The sequence below is a fragment of the Nothobranchius furzeri genome, chromosome 4 (assembly GCF_043380555.1).
Source record: "Nothobranchius furzeri strain GRZ-AD chromosome 4, NfurGRZ-RIMD1, whole genome shotgun sequence".
Classification (NCBI taxonomy): Eukaryota; Metazoa; Chordata; class Actinopteri; order Cyprinodontiformes; family Nothobranchiidae; genus Nothobranchius; species Nothobranchius furzeri.
Genome location: NC_091744.1, coordinates 67536667 through 67562500, shown reverse-complemented (window position 1 = coordinate 67562500; position 25834 = coordinate 67536667). Strand labels below are relative to the sequence as shown.

Below are 25834 nucleotides of genomic sequence, written 5' to 3'. Positions count from 1 at the left end.
GTTTTAATTCTAACATCAGTGGCAAAATCTTTTATTTCCTTTACATTCATATTTACAACAAATCATGCAACCCTGACTCGCTGACCTAATACAAAGATTCACAGATGAGTTTTCATGATGGGTTTGAAATAAAATTACATACATTTACACAGACATGAGTAATTTTTCAGTTTGTCCATCATTGTCTAACTGGGTGCTTCCTACAGTCACAGGCACTTTGTGGAATAAAAATATACAACTCATTCATATATTGCTACCCACACCTCTATGGTCTACCTACTTTTTCTGACGGAGCATCAAAAATATGTTTTATTACAGCACAATCTGGCATGAATCCATCTAAGACTGACTGAGACAAGTGTTTTCATCCCTGCTTGGGTCTGCTTCCTTCTCATGGATGAAGCTGTAGCGTCTGTATACTGATCCACCCTTGGTGGTGTACACCACGTCCACCTCGTCGCCGCTGTCTGGCTCGGGCACGCCGTGGGGCATGTTGATGCTCCCGCTGCCGCTCAGTCTCTCGTAGCTCTGGTTCCAGCATAGCCTCCTCTTGGCGTGAGCCTTCGCCAAGGCAAACACAGCCAGCCCCAACCCGGCCGCCAGCAGCAGGCCGACTGGTAAGGCAGCTGAGGTGTGCTTCAGAGCTTTAGAGGACACGATAACGTCTCGCTCCGTTGCTTCTTCAAACCTGGGCTGTGGTGCCTCAACACACAGAGCTGAATAAAAAAAAATAAAAGGGGGATTTTGTAGTTTGCTCTTGTCAACAAATCAGCTGATTTATTTTTTTAATACAGTATCTATACCTGAGCCACTGTCACAAACACAGCAGTTGGTGTGATTTGCTGCAGCCTGACAGCAGCGGGTGCATCTGTTCTCAACGGCATGAAGAGCAAAGTCGTTGTGACAGAGCAGACACTGGTCAGGTCTGGGGCCAGTGCAGTGCCTGCAGGAGCTGTCACAGGACTCGCAGATTTCCTGTAAATAAACTTTATTACACTGTGCATGAATGAAGTTCCTGTGTGAACAAAGGCTTGCACCCAACAGCAGATCAAGATCACGTCAGTGATCATTAAGAAAAACGTGACTTTTATCTGTAAGTTAGGAAATAATGTGCTAAATATTCAATATGAATCATATTGTCATGTTTTAGGGAGCAAAAACAAAAAGTTTTATTTTTTTGACACTGAGCTTATTTCACACCTCTTCAGAAAAGTATCGTCCCTCCTCACAACGTGGATAACAGACTTTGTCTTTGAGAGTGCTGCCGCGATCGCACGTCTCACAGCTTTGGGGAGAAGAGTCTACAAACACAAATGCATTCACTGTCTGACTATTTCTTCAGAACTACCAAGTAACTGTCAAACAATGACACTTCTGAAAGACAAACACAAAATTACTGCCAACACAGACCGTTTCCTAATAGGAAAGAAAACAGATGCGATGAGAAGTAAGTCCTACATCCATACCTGTGCAGGTCTGACAGCTGACGTGACACTGTTTGCAGATTTCATTGAACTGATAAAAGCGATGCGGACAACGCTCCACACACAGCTTGGTGCCGTCAAGCTCTAGAAGAGGAAGTGGACACCTTCTGCAGGACTCGGGGCCCGGTCCAGTACACAGCTCACAGGACTCGTCGCATTTCTCACAATGAGAACCCTTTTTGTAATACCTTAAAGAACAAAACACGTTAAATCTCAGTAAAAAGTGTATATTTTGTAAAACTACAGATGTTGAGTGTTTTACCCTGTGGGGCAGTGGATGACACAGAGCTGAAAAAGTTGCAGAAATCCTGAAGAACACGTGAGGCAGTCCCGAGGCGATGGCCCGGTGCAAGAGGAGCAGATGTGATCACAGGGCAAACAGAATCCCAGCTGCTGTCCATCAGCTTCCTGCCTTGTGGCGTATGAACCAGCAGGACATTCCGTCTCGCAGGTGCTGTCTGTGAGATATAATAAAAACATATGAGAACACATGAGCACAAAACACCAACTACAAAGCACGGTGGTGGAGGGTTGCTGATTTCAGCTCTTTCAGCAGCCTTAGGGTCACCTTTAAGTCACTAAGTCTACTCCTTTCTGTAGTGAAGGAAGAATCATCAGTTTGGGTATCTAAAAGGGAAATGACCAAAAACACAAATATATCTGCAGCAGAAGGACTGAAACAAACAGTAACCCTTTCAGACTGATTTAGGAAAGAAAGGATGCGGATGTTCAATTTCTGAGATAATTTCCTTTGTCGGCCCACTAAACATCTAAAGAATAGTCACAATCAACATTAACAATAAGAAATCATTTTTAATATTTAAGATAACACCATCCAGTTTCCTCTGCTTATTTGGAGTCAGCAGCCTAAGCAGAGAGGCCTAGACTTCCCTCTCCCCAGCTGCTTGGGCCAGCCCCTCCAGAGGAATCCCAGCGTGTTCCCAGGCCAACCGAGAAACATATTCTCTTCATTGTGTCCTGGGTCTTCTATTAGGCTTCCTCCCATTTGGACATGCTAGGAAAACCTGGGAGGCATCCGAACCAGTTGCCTTAGCCATTTTAACTGCCTCCTCTCAATGTGGAGAAGCAGCGGATCTACTCCAAGCCCCTCCTGGATTGAGCTTCTTACCCTATTTCTCAGATACCCTGTGGAAAAAACTCATTTTGGCCGCTTGTATCCATGATCTCATTCTTTCGGTCACTAGCCAAAGCTCGCTGTGACCATAGTTGAGAGTAGGAATGTAGATCAACCCGTAAATCAAAAAATTCACCTTCCAGCTCAGCTCTTTCTTCACCACCACAGACTGGTAAAACACCTGCATCAATCTGCCTATTGTTCTCGCGCTCCATCTGTTCTTCACTCGTGGACAAGACCCAGAAATCCAAGTCCACAAAACACATGTAGATTGGTTGAGCGAATTCCCACGCACATTGCACGAGGGTAAAGAGCTGGTCCAGTGTTGCAGGACGAAAACCAAATTGCTCCTCCTGAATCTGAGGTTTAACTATCCAGTTTCATCCGCTCTCAATGTCCACACAATATTGCAGAGTCGTGTCAACCACCACAGTCCTACAACATCCAGAGCCTTAAGGAACTCTGGGCTGATCTCATTTACCCCTGGGGCATTGCGATCAAGGAGCCAACCCAAAGTTCCCAGACTCTGCTTACTCGCTAGAAGATGTGCCGGTGGGATTTAGAAGGTCTGTAAAGTACTCCGCCCACCGATCCACAACGTTCCGAACCGAGGTCAGCAGCATACCATCCCCACTTTAAACAGTGCTGGTAGTGCACCACATGAGCCACATTCAGCTTGGACCGCCAGTACCCATCAGCTCGCTGAAAATCCATTAGTCAGTACAGAGAAAGGCTATTATGAAGCATCTGAATAGATAATCAACATCTATTTTGTGCATAGAAATACACTTTTATATGATATGAGTAATCCCACATTTGTGTCTGGACTTTGAAATGTACTCACTGTTTAAGAATCTGGGGACGGCGCAGGTCAGGCATTCATTAATGCCTGGGCCTCTACAGGAGTGACAGGACTGGTGGCAGCTCATGCAGGTGAACTGGTCATCGTGTAGGTAGGTTCTCAGTGGGCAGCCTGAGTCACCAGTCACTCCACACAGTAACGTGTTTGGATCCAGAACAAGGCCCTTCTCACACTGGCTGCACTGGTTTGGATCTGGGCCAATGCAACTCTTACAGGTCTGGTGGCACTCTGCAGAAAATGAAATGCCTCACTTACCTCGGAAGTTTTGAAAACGTCTGCTTCAGAATTACATCTTGAATGTAAATACTTCAAAACCTCTGCACAAGGGATGTAATTTTCTTTATCTTAAAAAAATCTGACATCTCTCTCATTTTTCCTTTTTACATTTGGAAGCTGAACATATCTGATTCCTTTTTATGAATGAAAGTACATTCAGTTGATTTTATGAAGAAAAAAATGTTGAAAGGTGCAAGTTTTGCCTTTATTCTAGAGTTCAAGAGTCATGAGCATGCTACACGATACATCTGAAGGATGCAGGTGCTACATGAACGGGTTCACTTTAGGGATGCTCCATGTTATCGGCCGATATAGGCAATAAAATACAATCTGGATTGAGTTGTACCTCTTTTAACAACTTTTTGTAAAGCGTGCACATTAAACTCTTCAGCTACTCTACATATACATACACTTTATCAGTATATCGGGTATTAATAAAGAAGCTGATACAGAACATCCCTAAATCCGTTCACTTTTCTCCATCCAGTTGTCTGACTTTATCAGCGTTGTAAGGAGAGAGACAGTTTGTCTGCATATATAGCCTCAACTGTGGCAAATTAATTATTAATAAGAGCATAAATCCTGGTTTAAATGTTCTCATGTAAAAAAAAGTCCATCCCTTAGAGCTCCTGTGTTTCTATTTGCCTTTTGTTGGATAAAAGAAAGCATAATCAGAAAATATTAAAAAAAAAAATTCATCATAAAATATTTTAAATATACAAGTAATGTCACTTAAAAAGTCTAATTCTAAAGTTTGGTGGCTCACCTTGACACTCCATAGCTGGTATCTCATAGTAAGTACCAGTGGGGCAGTCTTTGAGGCATGAACCTTTGTAGAGTTTTGGGCTGAAGGATGAACAGGTCTCACAGTCATCTTCCAGCGGTCCTGAACAGCTGCCACAGGTGGGGTGGCACTGACCGCAACGACCCTCCTCCATGTCCTCATAATATTCCATAGGACAACTGGCTCTGCACGCACCATTCAGCATCAAGTAGAGGAATGTGCACTCTGCATAAAATGTTAATGTGTTAGAAGAGGGCAATAAGAGTAATTACAAACTCTGATTACCGTGCACCAACACTCGCCCTGTTTATAAAACTAAAAATACTAAAATTTATAGATCTGGTCAAACTCCTAACAGCACAAGTAATCTATAAAGTACAAAATAAAGTATTTCCAGACTGTATTCAAAAGCTATTCCAGGTCAAAGAAATTCAGTATGATCTGGGGGGGGGGGGGGGGGAACAATTGATGAGAGAGAAAGTAAGAACAAATGTTAGGAGTCAGAGTTATACTGCAGTAGGAGTCGAACTATGGAATAACTTGGACACTGGAATCAGGGCATGTAACACTGTTAAATCATTCAAAAAATGTACGTCAATGAGATGATGTCATACTACCATAATGACCATATGTGGTCTAGTGTGTCTGATAGATGTCAATGAAAATGTAATATTCTTGCACAAGTGATAGTATTCAAATTTCTGTTTTGATCTATATCAAACATCGATTTATTACTGATTACTGGTAGTTTTGTATAGTTCTGTCTTAAGTTCTGTGTATTTTTCCTCTTGCTGAATTATGTTTGTTGTTGTTCACTATATTCCGATTATGACTAACATTTTTATAACTTTTATCTTATTTCCATTTTTATTACTATATTACTTTTATCTTTCTTTGTCATTTTTTCATGATAAGTAATGTGATTGAGTAAATAGGGTAGGCATAAAAAGCTAGGCTTCAGTCTACACCTTTTTGGTTACTATAATTGAGATTCTGTTTTATTGTATTCTTTCTTTTTCCTTTGAAATGACCAAAATAAAATTAATTGAAACTGAAATTAAAGTCATGCATGTTTGGAGCATTTTTCTTTCCTTAACTCACTGAAACATGTCCTGTCATCGGAGCAGATGTCACAGTGTGGAGGACAGCGTCTGCAGGTACCATCGTCTGCTGGGTACATCCTAAGCGAACAGTTGAGTCTACATACACCACCCTCTAAGTAGAAGCTGTCAGCGCAGGACAGACACTGTGACTCGGTCTCATCACAAGTCTGACAGGAACTATCGCAGGCCTCACATGAGCCATCCTGAGTTTCAAAGAAACCCCTGAAGGTAAGACAGGGCATAGCTGAGGACACACATAAAGGACATGTTTAATTTATTCTACTGAGTTTATCCAACTTCTCACTCTGGACAGTTGGTCCAGCATCGTCCCTCATGAAGGAAGAGTTGACTGCTGCCTCTGGAGCAGCTGATGCAGTTGTCGCTGGTGTCCACACAGGCCTCACAGTTGGGTGAGCAGTCTTCACACAGCTGGGTAGCTGGGTTTGCATAGGAGCCAGATGGGCAGTGTTCTACGCAAGAACTGTCCTGATCCAGGTAATATCCTGGAACACACACAAGCAAACAAGCATATTCTTTTATAAGGAGCGCTATCACTGTACTTCACTGGAATCAAAAAGGGCAAATATTTGTACCCTGAAAACAAGAAGAGCAATCCAGCGCTTGAGGCCCGAAGCAGGTCTTACAGGAAGCGTCACATGGATGGCATTCACTGTATTTGCCTATGAAACAATTGAAGAAATTTTGTTTGACCTTTTCAGACCACTAGGTGGAAGCAGAAGCAATGAATGATTGTTTGTTCTGATTGTATATCAATGAAACAATCAAAGTGAAATATTTACATTGTTGTAGTGTTAGTGTACAGATGTATTTTGGGATTTTAATTATGATCAATAAGATTTGGTGATTCCATATAACTATAAAATATCAACCTGATTGATCCTTGAATATTTAACCAGAAGAATTAAGATTCTTTGTTTATTCAGGGTACGAAGTACACTTCGTATTAATTCAGACAAAGTCAAGTTTATAAAAAGTAAGAAATTTATTTTCTAAACAAATTATAGGACATGACAACTAGGGAACACTGATACGTGGTGAGTGTATGATGTAGTGTAATGTGATATGTGAATGTGATGTTATCAGAACCCTCGTTTCTGGAATAAACTGAGTTCTGAGTGTGATTGAATTTGGTCTGCATTAAACTATAAGTGATGGTTTATAAAACAGCATCAGCCGCAATCTTGCTGTGTGCTACAGTGTTTTCTCTGTTATTACACAAAGCTACTCGATAATAAGATAATAAAAAGTATTGCTACAATGCTAAATGAAATCAAACAATTTCAGTGTAGTCTAAAACAAAATAACAGCATAGTGGAAGAGGTTAATAAACAAAAACAGCTGTTCTCATTAGTCAACAGAAAATGCTAAACAAGGAAGAGAGTTTGGTAAACACACGTTTTGATCTTCTGATGGACAGGGTGCATTTTATTTATATTAAAGCTAACAGAAATCACGAAATTGTTTGAAAAGTTTGGAACTAAATCAGAAAGGGAAACATTGGTTCATAACAGGCATGTGCGGGTGGGGTGTGTGTGTGTGGGGGGGGGGGGGGGGGGGGTGCTTGAGCACCTTCCCCTTTTGTCTGAAGTGCCCAAAGTGCCCTTTTTCCGGTCTTTTGTCAGATTTTACCATTCAAAACTGTTATACTGTGATACAGGTCAGCACTGGGACCATGCGGAGGCAGCTGTCTCAAGCTGAAGCCTATTTTCCCTTAGACCCGCCTACAAGCTCACTGATTGGCTCCGCCACATCATACTAACATGTGATTGGTTGTCTCCGCTGTCGCTCTACCTTGCAGCCATGGAGACGACAGACCGGTGTTTTACCTGCAGGCAGGAGTCTGCTTTCATCTACCTGTGTTTTTTTCTGCCTGCTTCACGTCAGCTGGATGGATTTTAATATCAGAGCTTTTGTTTAAGTGCGTTTGAGTCCGTGGTTAGTGTGTGTGGAGCAGAGACAGGTAGCTGCATGTCTGGGACAGAAAATGGGACATGAGAGACTTCTCCTGAAGTGTCGAAGAAACTCACAACAAAGAATCACAGATGTTGATTTTTCTCACTCAAGATTCTCCGGGTCATAACTTCTGAATTACAAATCGAATAAAAATGCTTCAAATGGTTTCTAACAGTACATAAAACGAGCTTTTCAATGAGGTATTACATGATGTAATTCATGTTACTCAAAAAAATTGCTATTAGCCTAGAGGGAAACCAGCTTTGCAGCGAGCGTCACAGAAAAAAAACGGAGCGAACAGCGATGGGAGAGCGGAGAACCAAAGGGAGGCGATAACCTGATCATCTTCATCAGCAGCTTTTATAAAGTTATGGAAACGTCACAAATAAAATCTACCTGGTTGGTCAGGTGCCCCAGAAGGCTGTTTCTGTAGATGGTGACATGAGGAGGGACAGATTACGGTCACACTGGTTTTTATTTGACCACTCAACTGTTTACTAAATGGAAGATTCAGCTTCATTTCAGCATTATTTATACTTACAATAAATATTTATTTAGCTGAAAATATAATTTTATCAAGACAACCACCCCCCACCCCCACCCCACCCCGCGACCCTAGCGGGTTCAGAAAATGGATGTATGGATAATTGCAGTGCAGGATTTTATTAGTTGATTTTTTTGGAATGAAATGTTTAGCATTCACCTTTTATTTGGCTGACTGATCTTTATAATGCTGGTAGAAATGTAGCTACAGTTGTGATGTATGAGTGTTATCAAATCAAATCAACATTATTTATATAGCACTTTTCATACAAAAAAATGCAACTCAAAGTGCTTTACAGATTAAAATGGCCCCATAGATCCCACATTCCCATCCCAGCCCCCCTCCCCAAGTATAAAACAATTAAAAATTACAGTTTCCCTCCCGCACCCAACTTCCAAAAGTGGACATACAATCACCCGCACACTCGTCCATGCACACACACACACGCACACACACACACTCGTGAACACCAGAGGAAACAATAGGCTGAGTTCAGATGGGTCAGGTAATGAACGACACATCATCAGCGGAGCCATCTGCCCTGGCAGCAACAGATCCACGGCAGCAGCCAAGACACCGGCCCATGACACCCAGTGGCGTAGGGCAGAAACCCCCACCAGTGCCCGGGCACTACCCGGGGAGCGCCCCGGCCGCCGCCGCCCCTGACCACCGGCCCCAAGGCAGAGGGCTCCGCAGAGGAAACACTGGAGGATTTAAGATATATAACATATAAAATAATAAAAGCTAATAATGATAAAAAGTAACTGATAAAAAGTGATTATGAAGATAGTAAAAGAAAACATAATCATATAAAAACACTAAGATGTAGATAAAATGATAAAAAAAAATAAAAGAGATAAATATGTACTTATAGATAAATAGTGATCAGTTAAAAGCTAAGCTAAAAAGGTGGGTCTTGAGCCTATTCTTAAAAGCCTGGATGTTCCCTTCGGACCTGAGGTCCTCCGGCAGCCCGTTCCAAAGGCGAGGGCCGTAATACTTGAAGGACGCCTCGCCGTGGGTGTGAGTCTTAACTTTAGGGATAACTAGGAGACGGCTGCCAGAGGAGCGCAGAGACCGCAAGGGTTTATACAGTAAAAGCAGTTCTGAAAGATAAGAAGGCCCAAGACCATTAAGACACTTATGTTACCTAGTATTAATTTTACTGTATCCCGTTCTCTGGACCAGAGCATAGACCTGTGGTCACAAACAGTCATTAAACTGGTAAACATGAGACCAGGGTTCACACTGTTTTCTGAGTGTTTGCAGTTCTGAGTTTAAATAGTTATTTTGAAATAGTTTGCTCAAGTCATTTTGAAGTTCCTGTTTAGTAATAAATGTAAAGAAAATTCAAATATTTTTTTTCATTTAATTTAATTTTCAGTTTTACAGACTTTGATAAACATAAGCACTAAATACAAGCCAGACGGTGAAAGCTGAGGCTGTTCTGAAAAAAGGAGAAGAGTTACAAACATTTTACACTTTTATTACAATTTTAAAGCCATAAAACAAAACAACAACAAAAAACTGTTACATTTATGGTCATAAGAGGGTTAACCGTGATAAATTTTCTGCCTCCCACAAAGAGATGGTAAAAGTGAATGTGAGCATAATTAAATATGTTTTATGACTTTATTATGTATGTTTTATTATTGACTATTACTCCAAAGGGTTCAGATGATGGCAGCTGGACTTCTTTGGTTTCTTTAAAACGTTTCACTTCTCTAAGGAGCTTTGTCAATTCTAAATTGAATATGGGAGAGTCAAGCTTATAAGCTGTTGCTGTCTGTTGTTATTTAAAGAGCAGAAACTATTCTGAGTACCCCTCCTCTTTATCCACTGATGAGTCGTTAGCCTCTATTGATGGTGAGTCATCATGTTGATTAGATGCAGGAAGGTGTGATCTAGACTGAAACTGCTTAGGAATGAGATTCAAAGCTACATTATTGGTAGCCCCTCCCCTATTTAAAGTGGGTTTTTCACATTTTGACATAGATAGCTTCTTTTACTCCTCTCCCCATCTATCTTCTCTGTTCAGAATGTGGACTTTGTCATCTTCAAAAGTGTAAGTAAATTGTATTTATACACTTATCACAAACATACAATCACAAAGTGCTTCACATAGATCAAAACAAAATAAAACAAAGTAATAAAATCATAAATAAATTAACATCCTCAAAACAGAATCAGATTAATGTCAGAAAAAATAAAGTCATGAAATTATGAATTTTCATAAACAGATGAAAGATTAAAAATTTAGTTAAAAATAAGAAAATAAAAGGTTTAGGTAAAAGCACCTTCAAACAAAAGGGTCTTTAGCTGTTTTTTAAAAGTGTCCAGACTGTCAGTGCTGCGTAAGGATAAAGGAAGATCATTCCAGAGTCGGGGTGCAACAGTCGGGAAGGAGCGATCACCTCAACTTTTATATCTGGTCTTTGAAACTTCTAGAAGGTTCTGGTGTGTGGATCTGAGGGCTGGGTTGGAGTATCAGGCTTTAACAGTTCAGTAATATAGGGAGCAGCTTGACCATGTAGAGCCCTGAAAGTTCTAGTCAGGATTCTAAAATGAACTCTAAAGTTAATGGGTAACCAGTGCAGAGGCATCAGAATAGGAGTGATGTGTGCTCTTCTGTTTGCTCCAGTTAGGAGCCTCACTGCAGAGTTCTGGACCAACTGAAGGCGGTCAAGGGCTTTTTTGTTAAAACATGTGAAGAGTGTGTTACAGTAATGTAGACGGGAGGAGATAGAGGCGTGGAGAACCAATTCAAGTTCATGTTTTGACACCAACCTTCGCAGTTTGGTGATGTTAAATTATAAAAACAGTTTCAGACCAACGTTTTTGAGTGACCTTCAAGAGACATTGATTGGTCAGAAATAACACCCAAATTCCTTAAGTTTGTCTTGACGGCAGAGGATAAATGACCACGTTTTAGACTAATCAGGGGAACCATGCTCTCAAGGGCAATGATCAGACATTCAGTCCTTTCAGAGTTTAACTGAAGGAAGTTATCGTCTAGCCAGCTGGTGATAGCTGATAGACACTCTAGTAATTCAGACAGTTTATAGAACTCAGAATCCTTAAAGGAGCAGTACAGCTGAATGTCATCTGCATATAGGCGATAAAAGACATAATGAAAAGAATCAAGTATCTGTCCAAGAGGGTGTATGTACAGCAGAAACAGCAGTGGACCCAAAGCAGAACCTTGGGGTACCCCACAGAACAGATCGGTAGAATCTGACATGATTTGGTTTCTACAGACACTGTAACTTCTGTTAGAAAGGTACGATCTAAACCAGTCTAGAACAGTTCCAGAGATCCCCACCGAGTCACCAAGTCTGTTAATTAAGGTGCTGTGATCAACAGTGTCAAAAGCTGCAGAAAGATCTATCAATACCAACACTGTGAATTCCCTGTTGTCTGCAGCCATCATGATGTCACTTGAAACTTTAAACAAAACTGTTTCTGTTGAATGCCTTTAATCATCTATCTTCTCTGTCCAGAATGTGGACTTTGTCATCTTCAAAAATGTGTCCCTTGTCCTTCAGGTGAAGGTGGACTGCAGAGCTTTGACCTGAAGAGGTGGCTCTCCTGTGTTGTGTTATGTTCTTGTGTAATTGTTGTTTATTTTCTCTAATGTAAAGATCTGGACAGTGCTCCTACAATGGACTGCATAAGCCACACCACTGAGCTTCTGTTTTGGTGTTTTGTCTTCTGGATGGACCAGGTTCTGTCTGAGGGTGTTGTTGGGTTTAAAGTTTACTGCAATTTTGTGTTTGGAGAAGATTCTTCTAAGTTTCTCTGAGACTCCTGCCATGTATGGGATGATGGTGCCTTTGTGTAAAGGGTTTTGTTTTTAGGTTGGTAGCAGAGCTCTCATGCTTGGTGGGAAGTTCAGTGAGATCATGGAATGGGATCAAGAATTTTCTACTGACAGGAAAAAGATCTCAGCTAACATAGCTGTAGATCACACTGGATAACTCTCTGTGGTGCATTTATTTTACATTTATTTACTACCTCTTACTAACGCTGTCTTTAGTAGGCGCAAAATATATTTGATTGCACACTTGTGCAATAGCAATAAATTATCTTGAATCTTGATTCTTGTTAAATGTACTTCCTGAATGAGGGACCTTTTAAGGCTAAAATAACAAAATGACAAATGCAGCCAGAAGGACAACTTCTTTCTTCTTTTGTAACTCATTGCATCACCACCTGGTATCAGAACAGGACTCAGTATTGGAAGATAATCAAAAATCAAGCAACTTGGACTTGGATCAGGGGCAAAAATGTGGTTGTAACATCTCTAGATATAAGGCAGCTTTAAAAACTAAAACTATTATTTATGAACTAATATTAACATTAATGACACTAATTGATATATTTTTATTATGCTGTTTGAACCCAAAGGTCTCATTATCTGAATTTTCTAACTTGTTGGATTGTGAATCTGTTTAAAAGTTTTGCACTATAAGTGCCCCTTGTTTTACTTTGAGCACCTGCCCCGTCAAAGGTCTCTGCCCGGCCCTGGTTCAGAATCCTAATTCCTCACGAAAACACTGATTTCAGGTTGCTGAAATACCGCAAGAACCAAACCACAAAAGGAGAATACACAATCTTTATATAATCTAACTAAGAACTCTGAAAGCTAAGGAGGTCAATCGATTTGGCATGACTCGCTCCAAAAACAGGAAGTAGTACGCTTTCTAAAGTGTTTTTGTGCCAGAAAACTTAACTCCTTTAAACTAATTTCATTTTAAATGGCTTGTTGACTGTGAGCTACAAACACAACAAACTTTAACTCCAATTTTTTATCAAACTGACAAAGTTCCAGGCAGCCATGTTTATGTCTGACTGCATAGACACGAGTTTGTGAAAACAAAGATCTGCTCTAATAAGTTTCTTGTGTTTTTGACACTGAGTACTCCTTCTACTGATCAAAAATACATTTATGGAATTTGTGTCATTGGTAACACTTAGAGGGTCCCTTTATTAACGTTACTTAGTGCATTATTAACCATTAATAAACAAAGGATCACTTTATTACTGTTCCCAATATTGTTAAGTGTCCTTAATGTTAGGGGAGTGTTTGCTTATATGCATTCCATATTGTTGAGCAGTTTTTACTTCACTATATACTTTATTTATGCTTAATAGTTCACTAAGTAACATTAATAAAGGGACCCTTACTGTATAGTGTTACTGTCATTTTTCCCAAAAATTCTGATTGACATTTCCATAAGGTGAGGATTTTTCAGCTCCATAAAGCTCCTAAGTAAAAATGCGCATAAAGACCTTAAATTGTGAAAATCAGACTCACCATCAACGAACTGTCCAAGTGGACAGTTGACCTGAGGACACTGTCCATGCAGAGGAGGATTCCCGCTGACACAAAGGTCACAATCTGTTGAATGAGGTCCATGACAGGTCTGACATGACCTGTGGCAAAGCTGGCAGCGCCACCCGCTGGAATCGCTGAAGGTTTGCATGGGACACTGCTTCACACACTCCTCACCTGGTGTAACAGGGAAGAAGTGATGTCACTGCAGGGATTGGATTCCCAACAAGAAGTCTCCGTCTGGGCTAGACAGACAGGATTATTTCATTTTTCACTCCCACACACGCAGGTCATCTCACTAGGACTGCTTCTCATTTTCAAGAGAAAACTGTCTCCAAAATAAAATGCATTGTAAAGGAAAGAAGCAGAAAATGGTAAAAACTGCTGCTTAATGTTTTAAAAGTGCCATACATAAGGGCATTTAAAAAAGTAATATATCTATGTTATTTTAATGCATCTAGTTTAACACTGGTTCTAAAAAGTACCCGGAAATCTGCTGGTCCTTTTTAAACTAGTAGACTTAAAATAAAGTCAAGTGAAAATTTAAATCTGCCCTTTCAGGATTTATAAATCTGCAACAAGTCATAACTCAAATCTTTGTGTGCAGGAAACAACTTGATCATAAATTTTAGTATCTAAAAGCAATTTCCATTTGTTTTACAGTGTTAAAGTTTCCTTAACAAAAAGCAACACAAACATAATTCATTCTTTGCATAGGCCATGCATTTGCATATCGTCTACAGATTTGCAGACATATTCTTTATTTGCAATCCAAATGAAGACTTGGATGACCTTTGTTTTTAGCTAGAATAAATGGTCACAAGCTCAAAGATATACTGCAGAAGAGCCTTTTATGAGTTACAAAGAAGCCCTTTAAAGGACAAAAAAGTCACAGCCCATGGAAAACCTACAAGGATTGTGTTTGTGGTACTTGTACCATTGAGGAAGTAACCGGGTTGGCAGGCGATGCAGCGGGTGTTGCTCCTGCAGTCCTCACATGGAGCCAGGCAGGACAGACAGAGACCACTGCTACGGTCCTCATAGGTGCTCTGAGGGCAATGTCTGCGACACTTCTGTCTGAAACTAGAGGAATTTATAAAAAAAAACCATTAATGAATAGATTTAAAACTATTAACTTGTCTTTGTTTATGTACTTATAAGAAAGGAGACATTGCATTTACTTAACAAAGTTACGTCAACTGGTTCCAGTAAACCTAAGATAACTGGTGTGATAAAGCTGCTATAGCAAGTCTACAGAATAAGCTAGGTTTTGAACGTCAGCACGGTCACATTGTAGCTTTAATTATGTTTAAAGTAAATGTTCGTTACTCCAGTTGAAATAACTAGTGATTTCAACGTTTCGTTTTTAGAGTTTAGGTTGGTGGAATGAGAAAGAGTTTGTAAAATAACGGAACCTTCAATTGATCAAGCTGATGTTACGCCCCTCTATTCAATTGGCCTGGCTGTCTGCAGTCCTTGATTGCACTGAGTGGTTGCACCTGTGGGTGCAGGATAAAAGGCTGCTTGGTGCAGCTTCAGGGAGATCACCTCAGGAGTTCCTGCCTGTTGGTGAGGCCTTTTGGAGGCTGATTTTAATTTGAAAAAAAAAATTAAAAAAATACTCAAAACTTCTAATTTTGTTCAGTCTCCATTTTATGTTGCGGTCCTATGAGCCAGGTCGAAACATAAATGGGGGCCCGTCCGGGATCATGTAGTGGATCATTTGATGGAGACTATGTAAAAGCCATAAAAGACACTGAAATGCCAGCTTAGTCATGTGGAGTCTAACTTACTCCGACTCATTTAAACTGTGACCAGCATTATAGAGGTCCATTAGACTTGATTTCTCACCCTTTGGATCAAAATCTCATTGATGCTAATTTTGGTGACACCCAACAATGACACTATTCCTGATTGATCTTCACATTTTCATGTATAATTTACACGTTTATCTTTTATTTTCTTTCAACGCTGCAAGGTGTAAAAGCTGAATATTTGTAATGGAATCACAAACTGAACACTTATAAGGGTGCTTCAGTGTTTATTGTGTCTTATCAAACAGAAAGAACCTGTGAGAACAAGGTAGTGAAATATCAAACTGTTGTTGAAAGCAGCTGCCATTTCAGGCACTTTGAAGGCCATCAGGACCAATTGCTGCCCGAGGCGGCTCTGGTTTACATGAGACAGGTCGGCCAGGGATCGCCCCGCGTCCGTCCTCGACACACCTGCAGCTCTATTGTTGACCTCAATGCACTCCTCAAACAACAGCATGGGAACAATAAAGTAGGCTGTTTTTATTTCATTTCAATGTTTTTCCATCATCATCTAAAAGCAAATTTATTTTCTGTGTTTTATAATTTTATTTAAATATCCACTAATTTAACGTATCACTCATCCTTTCCATCTGAATTAATATAATAAGGAACACGACTTGTTTAACAAAGTTTTGAGCAACTATAATTTTGTGTTTCAGCCAGTAAACATGGCCATCATGGTCAGAAACATTGGTTGCGCCCTGTTGCTGTTTTGCCACCTCCGCTATGAAAGCGTATGACCGCTGACAGTCTAAGCTGCTTTTCTGACTGTGTTGCCATGGATTTGGTGCAAAGACGTGGCGATTGTTTGATGAAGAACAGCTGGAGGCGTCACACTGCATCCATCAGCTCGCTCACAATAGCAGCTGATGGAGACCAGGATCTTTCTCAAGCTGGGAAACCGTCCTCTACTTAAGAATCTGTGGGATGTTTAAGAAAACCCTCTGTGCAAATATTAGACTATCCAATCCAGAGGCAATGGGGTGCATTTGCATTCCCTCTGCAAGTTTCATTTTGGTCTTTTACTGCACGAATTGATCAGAAATGTGTGAAACAATGCCGTAGATGGTGCCAAAAGTTGAATAAACCCAAGAAAATGAAAGGTTTAAACCATTTGGAGACTGAAACATGATAATTTCTGTTTAGCTGCACTTACGTAGCACCTTGGGGAGAAAGATAAATGCCAACAAATACCAAGCATCCATCATGCTCTGCTTCTTTCTGTTTTGTGAGAGGAACATTGTTCCCAGGGATACAAAGTTATGCCAAAACTGTCAATCTTACGTATCTTTAACATTTTCATCACTGAATCCAGAACCTCAGACAATGAAATTTGCCAGAAAATTAGAGGAACTGTCACAACGGATGTAAGAAAATTGACTCTTCTAGTCTACGATTGCCTCCAGGCAGCAATAATAACTTTTATTTTATTGGTGTGTGTTACACAGGGTAGATGTAATAATAACTGTGACTACAGGAACTATCAAGATGGTCTGCCATTTGAAATCTTTAAAACCATTACTCCTGCTCACCTAAACACACCGAGGAAGGTTGAGTACTACATTATGTGCAGTTAATTGGTGGATTCTCCTTCAATCCTCATCTGCTGTGTGGATTCAGAATCAGCTACCTTCTCCGTGTTCCACTCCTCTTCCTCCTCTCATGCTCTGTTGGGCTCAAACCAAGGCTCAGGTAACAGCTTGTGACTGAAAATGGTGCGTAACCTGATTCGCACAATACCAGGAGGCCTGAACTCCTGGGAGAAGCTCACAAATGGTGGATCTGTTCTCGCTCTATAACCAATCTCTGGGTCTAAGTAATAAACTAAAGTAAGCAAAAGTCAGTGAGAAGGAATTTTTTTCTTTTGGTAGCACAAGCTTCATTTAAACAGTGCTTTTGTCATCATCATCATCATCATCATCATCATCATCATCATCATCATCATCATCATATTTCTACAGCACCTTCCACTATCTTTCCAGTAGCCCAAGGTGCTGTACACTATCACAATAAAATGAGGCAAAAACATAGTAAAAAGGATATGAAACATCAGTATAAACAAGCTATAAACACCCAAACAGCAAAAAAGATAAGTAACGATAAAAGAAAATCTGAGTAAAACTGAGTTGGATGGTTAACTTAAGGAATTGCAAAACAATAAAAAAATAAAATCACAATAAAACCAGGTTTGACTTGGGACTCAAGGGGAAAAAGGCCAATTGGTAAAAATGAGACTGGAGAGAAGGTGCCTGCCTCAAGCAAAGGCAACACATTCCATAGGTTTGGGTCCACCATAGAAAATGCACGATCCCCTCCAGATTTGTTTCTAGAGCATGGCACTTCCCCTTCTAGGGAACTCTTGGAAGTTCATTCATTAACAAGACATTACTAAAACAATCTAAATGATAAAGATGTATTTTGTTGCAACTGTTTATTTTCTGCAATTTAATATTAGCCGTGATCTGTCAGAAGCAGAGTCACTTTTTAGAAGTTTTTCAATTCAAGATGGCGACCCTGCTACTACAATGGTCAACACATACATCTTACACGTACTACAGTAAAATGGCGTGTGGTGGTAGTTGAGAGTCATTCACAGCCAAGGGGGAAACTCCACCTGCCGAAATTGAAGCTGACGCGGATATGACAAAAATTGTAGTTCCCCTCTCATCCACTGGGGGCTGGCTCCGGAGAGGAGCATGTTATTATTAGCTGGTTTTAGAAGCAGGGCCAGATTAACACTTTGTTGTACCCTGGGCAACAATATTCAAGGGCCCCATCATCACGACCCAAGAATCACCATTATATGGTCACATACTGAATATTTTACTGTAATATGCAGTAAATATACTCAATACTTGAAAGCCTGACATCGCATAACCCGCACATGGTAACCTTTGACCCACCTCGTGTGGACTGACCAATGAGGAGAGGGTCTTAACTTGAGGCCCTCTCTTCATTGGTCAGTCTGCACGAGACTGACTCTCAACTGACGTTCAAAGTCATAGGCAGCGAAGCGTCTCTGTGCAGCGCAAAAGCCCTGGTGGACAGTTTGTTGAATATAGAGTGACCATATTTCCATTTCCATAAAAGAGGACAGGGGATCTGTGCCTATGACGTCACACTATGGCAACGCCACACAAACCACATTGGGACCCATTTTTTTGTAAGAATTAAATTAATATCAGATTCTGCCAATAAAAGGTCTCTAAAACAATTCGTATGTAAATATTTAGCATATTTATTGCAAAATCTAATTTTTCTGCTTTAGTGCTGCAACAAGGTTTTATTCATAAGAAATGATTATACCTTTTGTTTTACTACAGCATCGGTACGCTTCCTGTGCACAGATTATTAAGGATGCTTGTTTCCGCTGTGAGATTAGACGATAGGATCAATGAAAAAATAAGTTGTCACACACTCCATGAAAACTTTCAGAGAATCCACAAATAGTGGCTTTCAAATGGTTTTGTTACTTTTTGCAAGTTTTTAAAAGCAGCAGATGAGACAGCATGTCTGATCATTTAGCTTTTCATCTGATAATATTAGAACATGTCAGTAATGTCTGAGGGTCTTTTACAAACACTGTATAACTGGACAGGGTATGGATTACACAGAGGCTTCTGGGGAGCCCAGTTATGGGGGGTGGGGGTGGGTGGGGTCATTTTGCCTTGGCCCCCAAAATGTCTTGAAACGGCCCTGGGTGTGTGACTGAGTTTTGAAGGTGATCTGAATTGTATCAGATGTATAAATATTACATGTGCATAACTTATTGTTTTATACAGGTAAAAACGTGTAGTGGAGATAAATCTACCTACATTTTACTTTTCAACACCTTGTTTTGTTTTCTTGTTTTTATTTAACTATTTCCTGCCCTGTCTGTCTCTCATCTTCCTGCATCTGCTCTAAACTCTCCAAAAAAACTGCTGCCTGGATTCTTACCGTTTCACCTCATCAGTTACTTTTGAGCAGATCAAAGGGATCTCCTGACCGTAAAGCGGAGAGCGCGTTTCGATGCTGCGTCAATGAGGTGAAATCACCGCAGCACAGGTGATGTGCTCCGCAGTGGCAGAGCGCTTCAGGCGCAAATAAGACAGAAAATAGAGAACATGTGCGGACATGAACGATCGTGTGCTAATTATAGTTTTTTGGTTGCGCCACTTTGAGAATGGACCGTGCGCTGGAAGCAGCTGCCTGGAGCGCTGCGTAACAACGATCAGCGCTGTGCCGCTCTCTGTGCTCTCTGCTCAAAAGAGTCCATAAATGATGTAATATCGGTAGAAAACTTTTTTCCGGCTCCCCTGGATGTGTAGGATATACAGCTCCCCCATAATTTGATCCCTGCTCCTGGATGAAAAGCCGGACATTTTCATCAATACAAGAACCTCCAGTCCGGACGCCCGGACAGAGAGTGAAAAGTGGACATGGCCGGAGAAAACCGGACGTACGGTCACCCTAGTTTAATATAAAGCGGGAGATTACAGATAGGCCTACAGTATTTTGCTCGTGCCCTTGCTGCCCTGGGCCCTTTAGAGTTCGTGGGCCCTGGGCAATTGCCCAGTTGCCCATATGGTTAATCCGGCCTTGTTTAGAAGACACGCCATGGCGGCAAATCAGCGTAATACTGCTGCTACGGTGTGTCTTATGGAAGTGCCATGGCAGCATGGCGATGTCGGAATTTTGCTGCATTTGTGCCACCACGTTTAGTGGTAAGTAATATTGCCGCAATGCCAGACTTGTGAATGAATATTACGCCTTGGCACAATAAAGGGTGGTGTCATGATCACGGGTGGAATTACTGCCAAGCTCCAGTCGGCAACTATATGTGACAGGGTGAGCGTCCTGTCACTGTATCCTGATTGATCATGCACCCTGGCTACTTGGCCGCAGGGATATCCCTTTGGCTGACTGGTTAGCAAGCATGACTCTCACCTGGGAGTCAGGGGATCAAATCCCACCCAGGCCCTTGTTTCTCCACCTCGCCACATATGTGAAAATAAACACAGGCTGTAAGTTTCATTCTTTTGAACAGAATCAACTGGGATGCAGAGCTCCGGAAACATCTCTTCGTTGGAGCTGAAGCTCAGTTCACCAGACAGTTCACGAGGAATGTGGGGAACAGACACCTGTAGGAACGACTTGTCAAAACACTGAAGGAGCACAGCTTCAGTTGAAATAAAAAGCAACTTATGTCAAGCTAAAAGGGAGTCTGTGACAGGGCGGAGAACGCCCCCACACCCTCACCTCCACCATCGCATAATCTTTTGTAAAAAGAACATGATTGCGCCACATTACCGCCATGGTCTGACCACCCATAAACTACCTAAGGCTCCAAGATGCTCCAAGTGCCTGCTAAAGTCCGTTAGCTTCAGTTAGCTCCTTAGTTACATTGGCTCATAGTGTGATGGGTGTCATCTGCCCCTACCCTCGCAGTCCTGCTTTCAGCCCTACTTTTGTATTTTCCTGGAGTGACGGTTACACAAGCAATATGGTGGTGGTGGTGGGCAACGCCCACTAGGCTTCAACACAGCTCTTCAGAAACCTACGGGTGACCACATGGACGGTCCATCAATTATATAAAGAGTCAGCGATTACAACACATGACTATCTAAACAGTTTTTTCTAATACTAGTTTTACTCATCAGTTAAACACAAAAACAATGAGTGAAACAACAAATAAAACATCATTGAAGTGGAAATAATGACTAAAAACAGCACTTGTTTAGTGCCTGCAGAGCTTAAGCTGTAATATTTGAATTTTCTAGTGCAGATAAAAATACCATAAACAGTCAATTGATTTAGGACAGAAAATAAAGACTCACAGGAAGTAATCTTGAATGCAGGCGCTGCAAAACTCGGGGTCTTCTGGGAACAAGAGGAAAAAAAAAAGGTGATTAATTAAAAGTCCAGGAGAAAGGCAAACTGTGATGTCCACTACCATCATCAGGTATTAAATATCCATCCCTGATCCCCTTCACATCACAGACAGGAAGCATGTTTACCTGCAGAACATGTCCTGCAACCCATTTCACAGTTGGTGCACTCCCCGGTCTCTGGGTCCTGCACCTGCCCTGAAACACAGAACAATGAGCGCCTTCTCTCTTAAGTTACAGCCTTGGACTCAGGACTCAGCTTTACCTATGTCACAGAGTGCCTGTTGGCAGATCCCATTCTGGAGTTTGTAGTGTTCCCGGCATTTGGCACATAAATTACCATCTGTGCATAGTTCACAATTGGCTATGCAGGGCAAGCACGTGTAGTGACCCCTGTCGGGGAAGAGTCCCCTGGGGCAATGCGCCCGACAGCGACCTTGATGGAGGAAACGCTCCTGTCCATCTTCACCTGAGGACGAGGAGGTGGATACACAAGATGAGATACGAAGCCAAAGAATTTTCTTGATGGTCTAAATGTAACAACATCCTTAAGCATGAAGGATTGAGGGAAGCCATTCTAGCACTTGCTGTAAAAAACTTCTTTGCCTCCATAAAAACCGATGGAGAAGCTCAGCAAGTGGATCAGAGCGGATTATTGCGGGGATTCGGGGAATAAATCACACGTGTAATAAAAGAGAGCATCGTCTAAACATATCGACTGCAACTAACAGATGACAGCAGGGAATCACTTCCTGACTAGTGATGCTTCAAATGAGAGTAATCAGACACAGACGAGAGATCGGAGCCTTAGACAGAGACGGATATCTGCTATGGCCTTAATGATCATTACTCTGCCACCTGCTACTATCACTGAGCACCTGAGGCATCTCTGGAAGCAGAGCAGTTGCAGATTTATCTTTGGCACCTAGCAGGCTGCTGTGGTGAGTTTTCAAAGAGAATTTTGTGTCACACTTGCAGTTTAAACCCAAAAAAACTGCCACAGAAATACTTCTTTAGCCCTAAAGGGTTATTCCCTCTCCTTCTGATTAACAAAGGCCCCATTATGAGATGATCAGGTTACACCGAGCACAAGAAAATGGTCACAGCTTCATTTTTTTAAACCCACTTCAAAGGTGCTCTTGTGGCGGAAAAATCAACATGCAAATGTTTAACAGAGAAAGCTGAATGTTTCTGCAGCACTAAAGCTAATCATTAAAAAGAACTCTAAAGAAAAAAATAATTTTTGGGCTGAAGAATTATGAGGCTGAATGGCTTTGTTGCAGTTTGACATCTTCAGGGTTGAAAACAGTAGTTGGAACAAAGAGGGGAATAAATTGTCCATCTCTACATTTCAGAGCATAACAGATCAAAAAGGATGTTTATAAGGAAAAAACTCAGATTTCGTTACTATGCCAGGTTAATTGTTAATTGTAAGAGAAGGTATTTAAAGAGAACGATCCTGCACTCACCAACTCCACAGGTAGTGCAGTCGAACAGCTCGTGTCCGTCGCACTCGAAGCAGGTGGGATGGCACAAGACGCACTGGTTCTTCAGCAAAAACTGTCCCCCGGGACAGGACGAAGAGGGTCTACAGCTGATCGATCTGAGCCACAAGGCGAGGGAGATGAGGAGCAGGATGAACGACCTCATGGCTGATCTCCAGTCCTGTGAGTCAAACAGAGTGAGGGAGAAAGGCAGCAGAGGTGGAGGAGGAGGGGGATGAGAGAGAGAGAGAGAGAGAGAGAGAGAGAGAGAGAGAGAGAGAGAGAGAGAGAGAGAGAGAGAGAGAGATATTTGAGTTGCAGGTGTGCTGTCTCGCTGATGTGTGGGGCTCTGGAACACCAGGCTGGGAGAACTGGATCAACCAGTTTGTGACTGGAGTTGGACAATGACATCAGGAGGGGAAAAAATCAGTTTCCATTATATTTAATATGATGTCACTTCAAAGGGTCATTTAAAGATTTTTATCCTGATTTTTATCATGACCTTTTCAAAGAAGCAGTCATTTTCAAAAGACTCAGATTATAATTAAATGTAAATTAAATGTCAGATCCTTCTGTGTCCAGATTTAGGACTGTACCTCTCCTTGTATCCTGCTACTTTGGGGAGTACCTCAGGGCTCTGTTCTTGAGCCTCTCTTCTTTTCCTTTTTTTAATTTTGCCTTTGGGTCAAATTTTGGAAGTTTCTATTACCACAACTATGCTGAAGATTGTCAGATCTATTTTGGCCATGAACAGATTGAATGTGGACTCACTAAATGCTGATTGCTGATCAGAGGTGACTGGCTGGTTAGCTGCAAATTTCCTCAAAGTGAACAAGTCCAGAAGCAATTCTTTTTGACCCTCGTAATCTCTCTCTCTTCCCATTCCCAACATTCCCAATCTTAGCCTTAAACAGTGTGTGACCAGCCTTTTTCTGTGCACTGCCCTCATGCTTTGGAATGCACTTTCCCACTCTGTTACACAGGCATCAGCCGTCGCTAGCTTTAAATCACGACTTATGATCTATTTCTGAGACTTGGTGTTTGGCCAGTGACTCTTCGGCTTTGCTTTGTGGTCTTACTGTAGATTGTTTTAACTGTTTTTGTAATGTTTGTTTTACTGCAATTATGACTTGTTTTGTACAGCACTTTGGTCAGCTCTCATGTGGTGTTTTTAAACCTACAATAGAAATAAACCGTAAAATAAATACGAACTTTTTATTTAAAAATATTGGTTATCAATAGATTTGTTTCTGTGTCGGCCTATGCACCATTTTAATTCAATACATGTTCAGTTTTATCTTATTTTTTTATTATTGTAAATTGACAATAAAGACTTTCTGATTTTGATTTGGATCATTCAGGAAGTCTCTGTTGGAGATTTTCTACTACAGCTCCAATTCACAGCCAAAATACTCTTGCAGTGCTTTAGAAAATAACTGATATTAGAACAGGTCTAGACTCAAGTTCACTGTAACCCCCTTTGTTTTTCTCCATTTTTGTTTTTACTTTTTCATTTTAATTTTTAAACTTTTATCGTTAGTTTTTATTATCATTTTTGTAAAATGCCTTGCAAATTATACCTTGAAAGTTGCAATACAAAAAAATCTTTCTTCCTCAGTCAGATTTTAATTAGTATGATCAGATTCTTTATTTGAAAAGTCAATTCGGAAAAATTGGCCCTACTTCTAAGAGTGGGAATAGTCTAAGTAGTGCATTTGAAAAGTGATACAGTTATCTCCGAGACACAAACACAGAAGGCTAGGTGCACAGTCCTCAAGATCTAACAGACATTTTAGGGAGAGATTCCGTTGGTCCTCCATTCATCCAATTTTCTTCTTGGTATGGTCAGACATTGCACAAAAAACTGGCTTGGTCAGTGCAAGAACTGCAGAAAATAAATTATGTAATGCATAATAGAAAAGCATGACTGATTCAGTGGGATTGAAAGATTTGTGCATCAAACTTTTTGTTGTCCATTTTCAATGGAATTGAAATCTATTTTGTTGTTGAACAAACTAAGAAGCACAACTCTGAGAAGTTGTGTGAATGTTTTGTTGATTTTAAATGTGTTTTCAGTCCTTGTGCAATAGAATAGCCAACACTAAAACTTTAGGATTCGTTCTCCACATAAGAAAAACTTTCATTTTGCACTTTTAAATAAATTCATCATGTGAGAATGATGATGTAATTATATAGGAATAATAAAAAAAATAGGCTTTAACAATGTAACGTTAAGCTTTTTATTCAAACACGTTTTCTATCTATTCAAAATTTAACCCTCTGATGCATGAATTATGAGATCTTCAACCATGATTTTTTTAACAATTTTTTTCATTCATCTTTAGGTGTGAATGAAACAAATTTCAACAAATATTTTTTGTAACATTTTGTTAATTTACAAATAATTTATTACATGTCCATCTCAGTGGACAGCGTGCATTCTGAACATGAAATATGGTGGCTTGCCTTTCTGAAGTCCAAATGGAGGGGCTCACATACAATAAAGTCTTCAACAGCTGTGCTTATTAGCAAAAATAAATAAATAACAATTTTGAGTACCTGTCCACTGTAGTGACCATTATGCATCAAAGGGTTAATGTGCCGGCTTGTTCACATACACGAGAGACACGAGCGTTCCTTTTACTGATGTTTAATGCGGTCTTGCGTCTTCTTACTCTTTACACCACATGAACACCGTAGAACTAATGAAAAAGCATAAATCATGTACAAATTAACAAGTTAGTTGCCTTAAGTTGGCTAACATACAGAATTTGTAAATAAAGAATAAACATACCACTTTGGCCTGCTAGTAGACAAACCGGTAGACTTGAAAACACTTTACCTTCTTCTCAAATGTTCTTAACTGGCACACATTTGTCCGTGCGCAGCAATAAAATCTCCGAAGCTTCGAGATACAGGAAGTGACGTCACAGCGCTCTTAAACACGCCTTATCAAAATAAACCAATTCAAAATTACTCAAATATCAAAAGTATTAATTCTGTGCACCTGTAAATGCTACAAAATGTATTGAAAAACATGAAAAATAATACTTTCAATAAACATGTTAAATAAACTTACTAGGGCAATCACAAAATCACAGTGCCATCTTGTGGTGAAACTTTGAACAAAAAAGTTACTTAAACTGCATTTACACTCCCACCATCACAC

The 25834-nt window shown here is 40.6% G+C and overlaps 1 protein-coding gene across 3 annotated transcripts; it reads right to left on the bottom strand.

Annotated features, from left to right (window-relative positions):
- Window positions 1-135: 135 nt before the first annotated feature.
- LOC107388760 (proprotein convertase subtilisin/kexin type 5) lies at window positions 136-25381 on the bottom strand. 3 transcript variants are annotated; one of them, XM_054733074.2, is made up of 17 exons: window positions 25225-25381; window positions 22651-22846; window positions 21447-21650; window positions 21311-21379; window positions 21131-21173; window positions 14435-14580; window positions 13480-13674; window positions 6238-6324; window positions 5949-6147; window positions 5643-5866; window positions 4524-4766; window positions 3464-3709; window positions 1747-1942; window positions 1467-1672; window positions 1201-1301; window positions 804-975; window positions 136-716 (listed from the first exon to the last, which is right to left on the bottom strand). In XM_054733074.2, exons 1-17 carry the CDS (start codon window positions 25249-25251, stop codon window positions 340-342), a joined length of 2931 nt encoding a protein of 976 aa, XP_054589049.1. In that variant the 5' UTR covers window positions 25252-25381; the 3' UTR covers window positions 136-339. The 3 variants fall into 3 exon arrangements, with proteins under 3 accessions (XP_054589049.1, XP_054589050.1, XP_054589051.1); XM_054733075.2 differs by having other exon boundaries at window positions 21131-21170; XM_054733076.2 differs by lacking the exon at window positions 6238-6324.
- Between the last annotated feature and the right edge of the window lie 453 nt (window positions 25382-25834).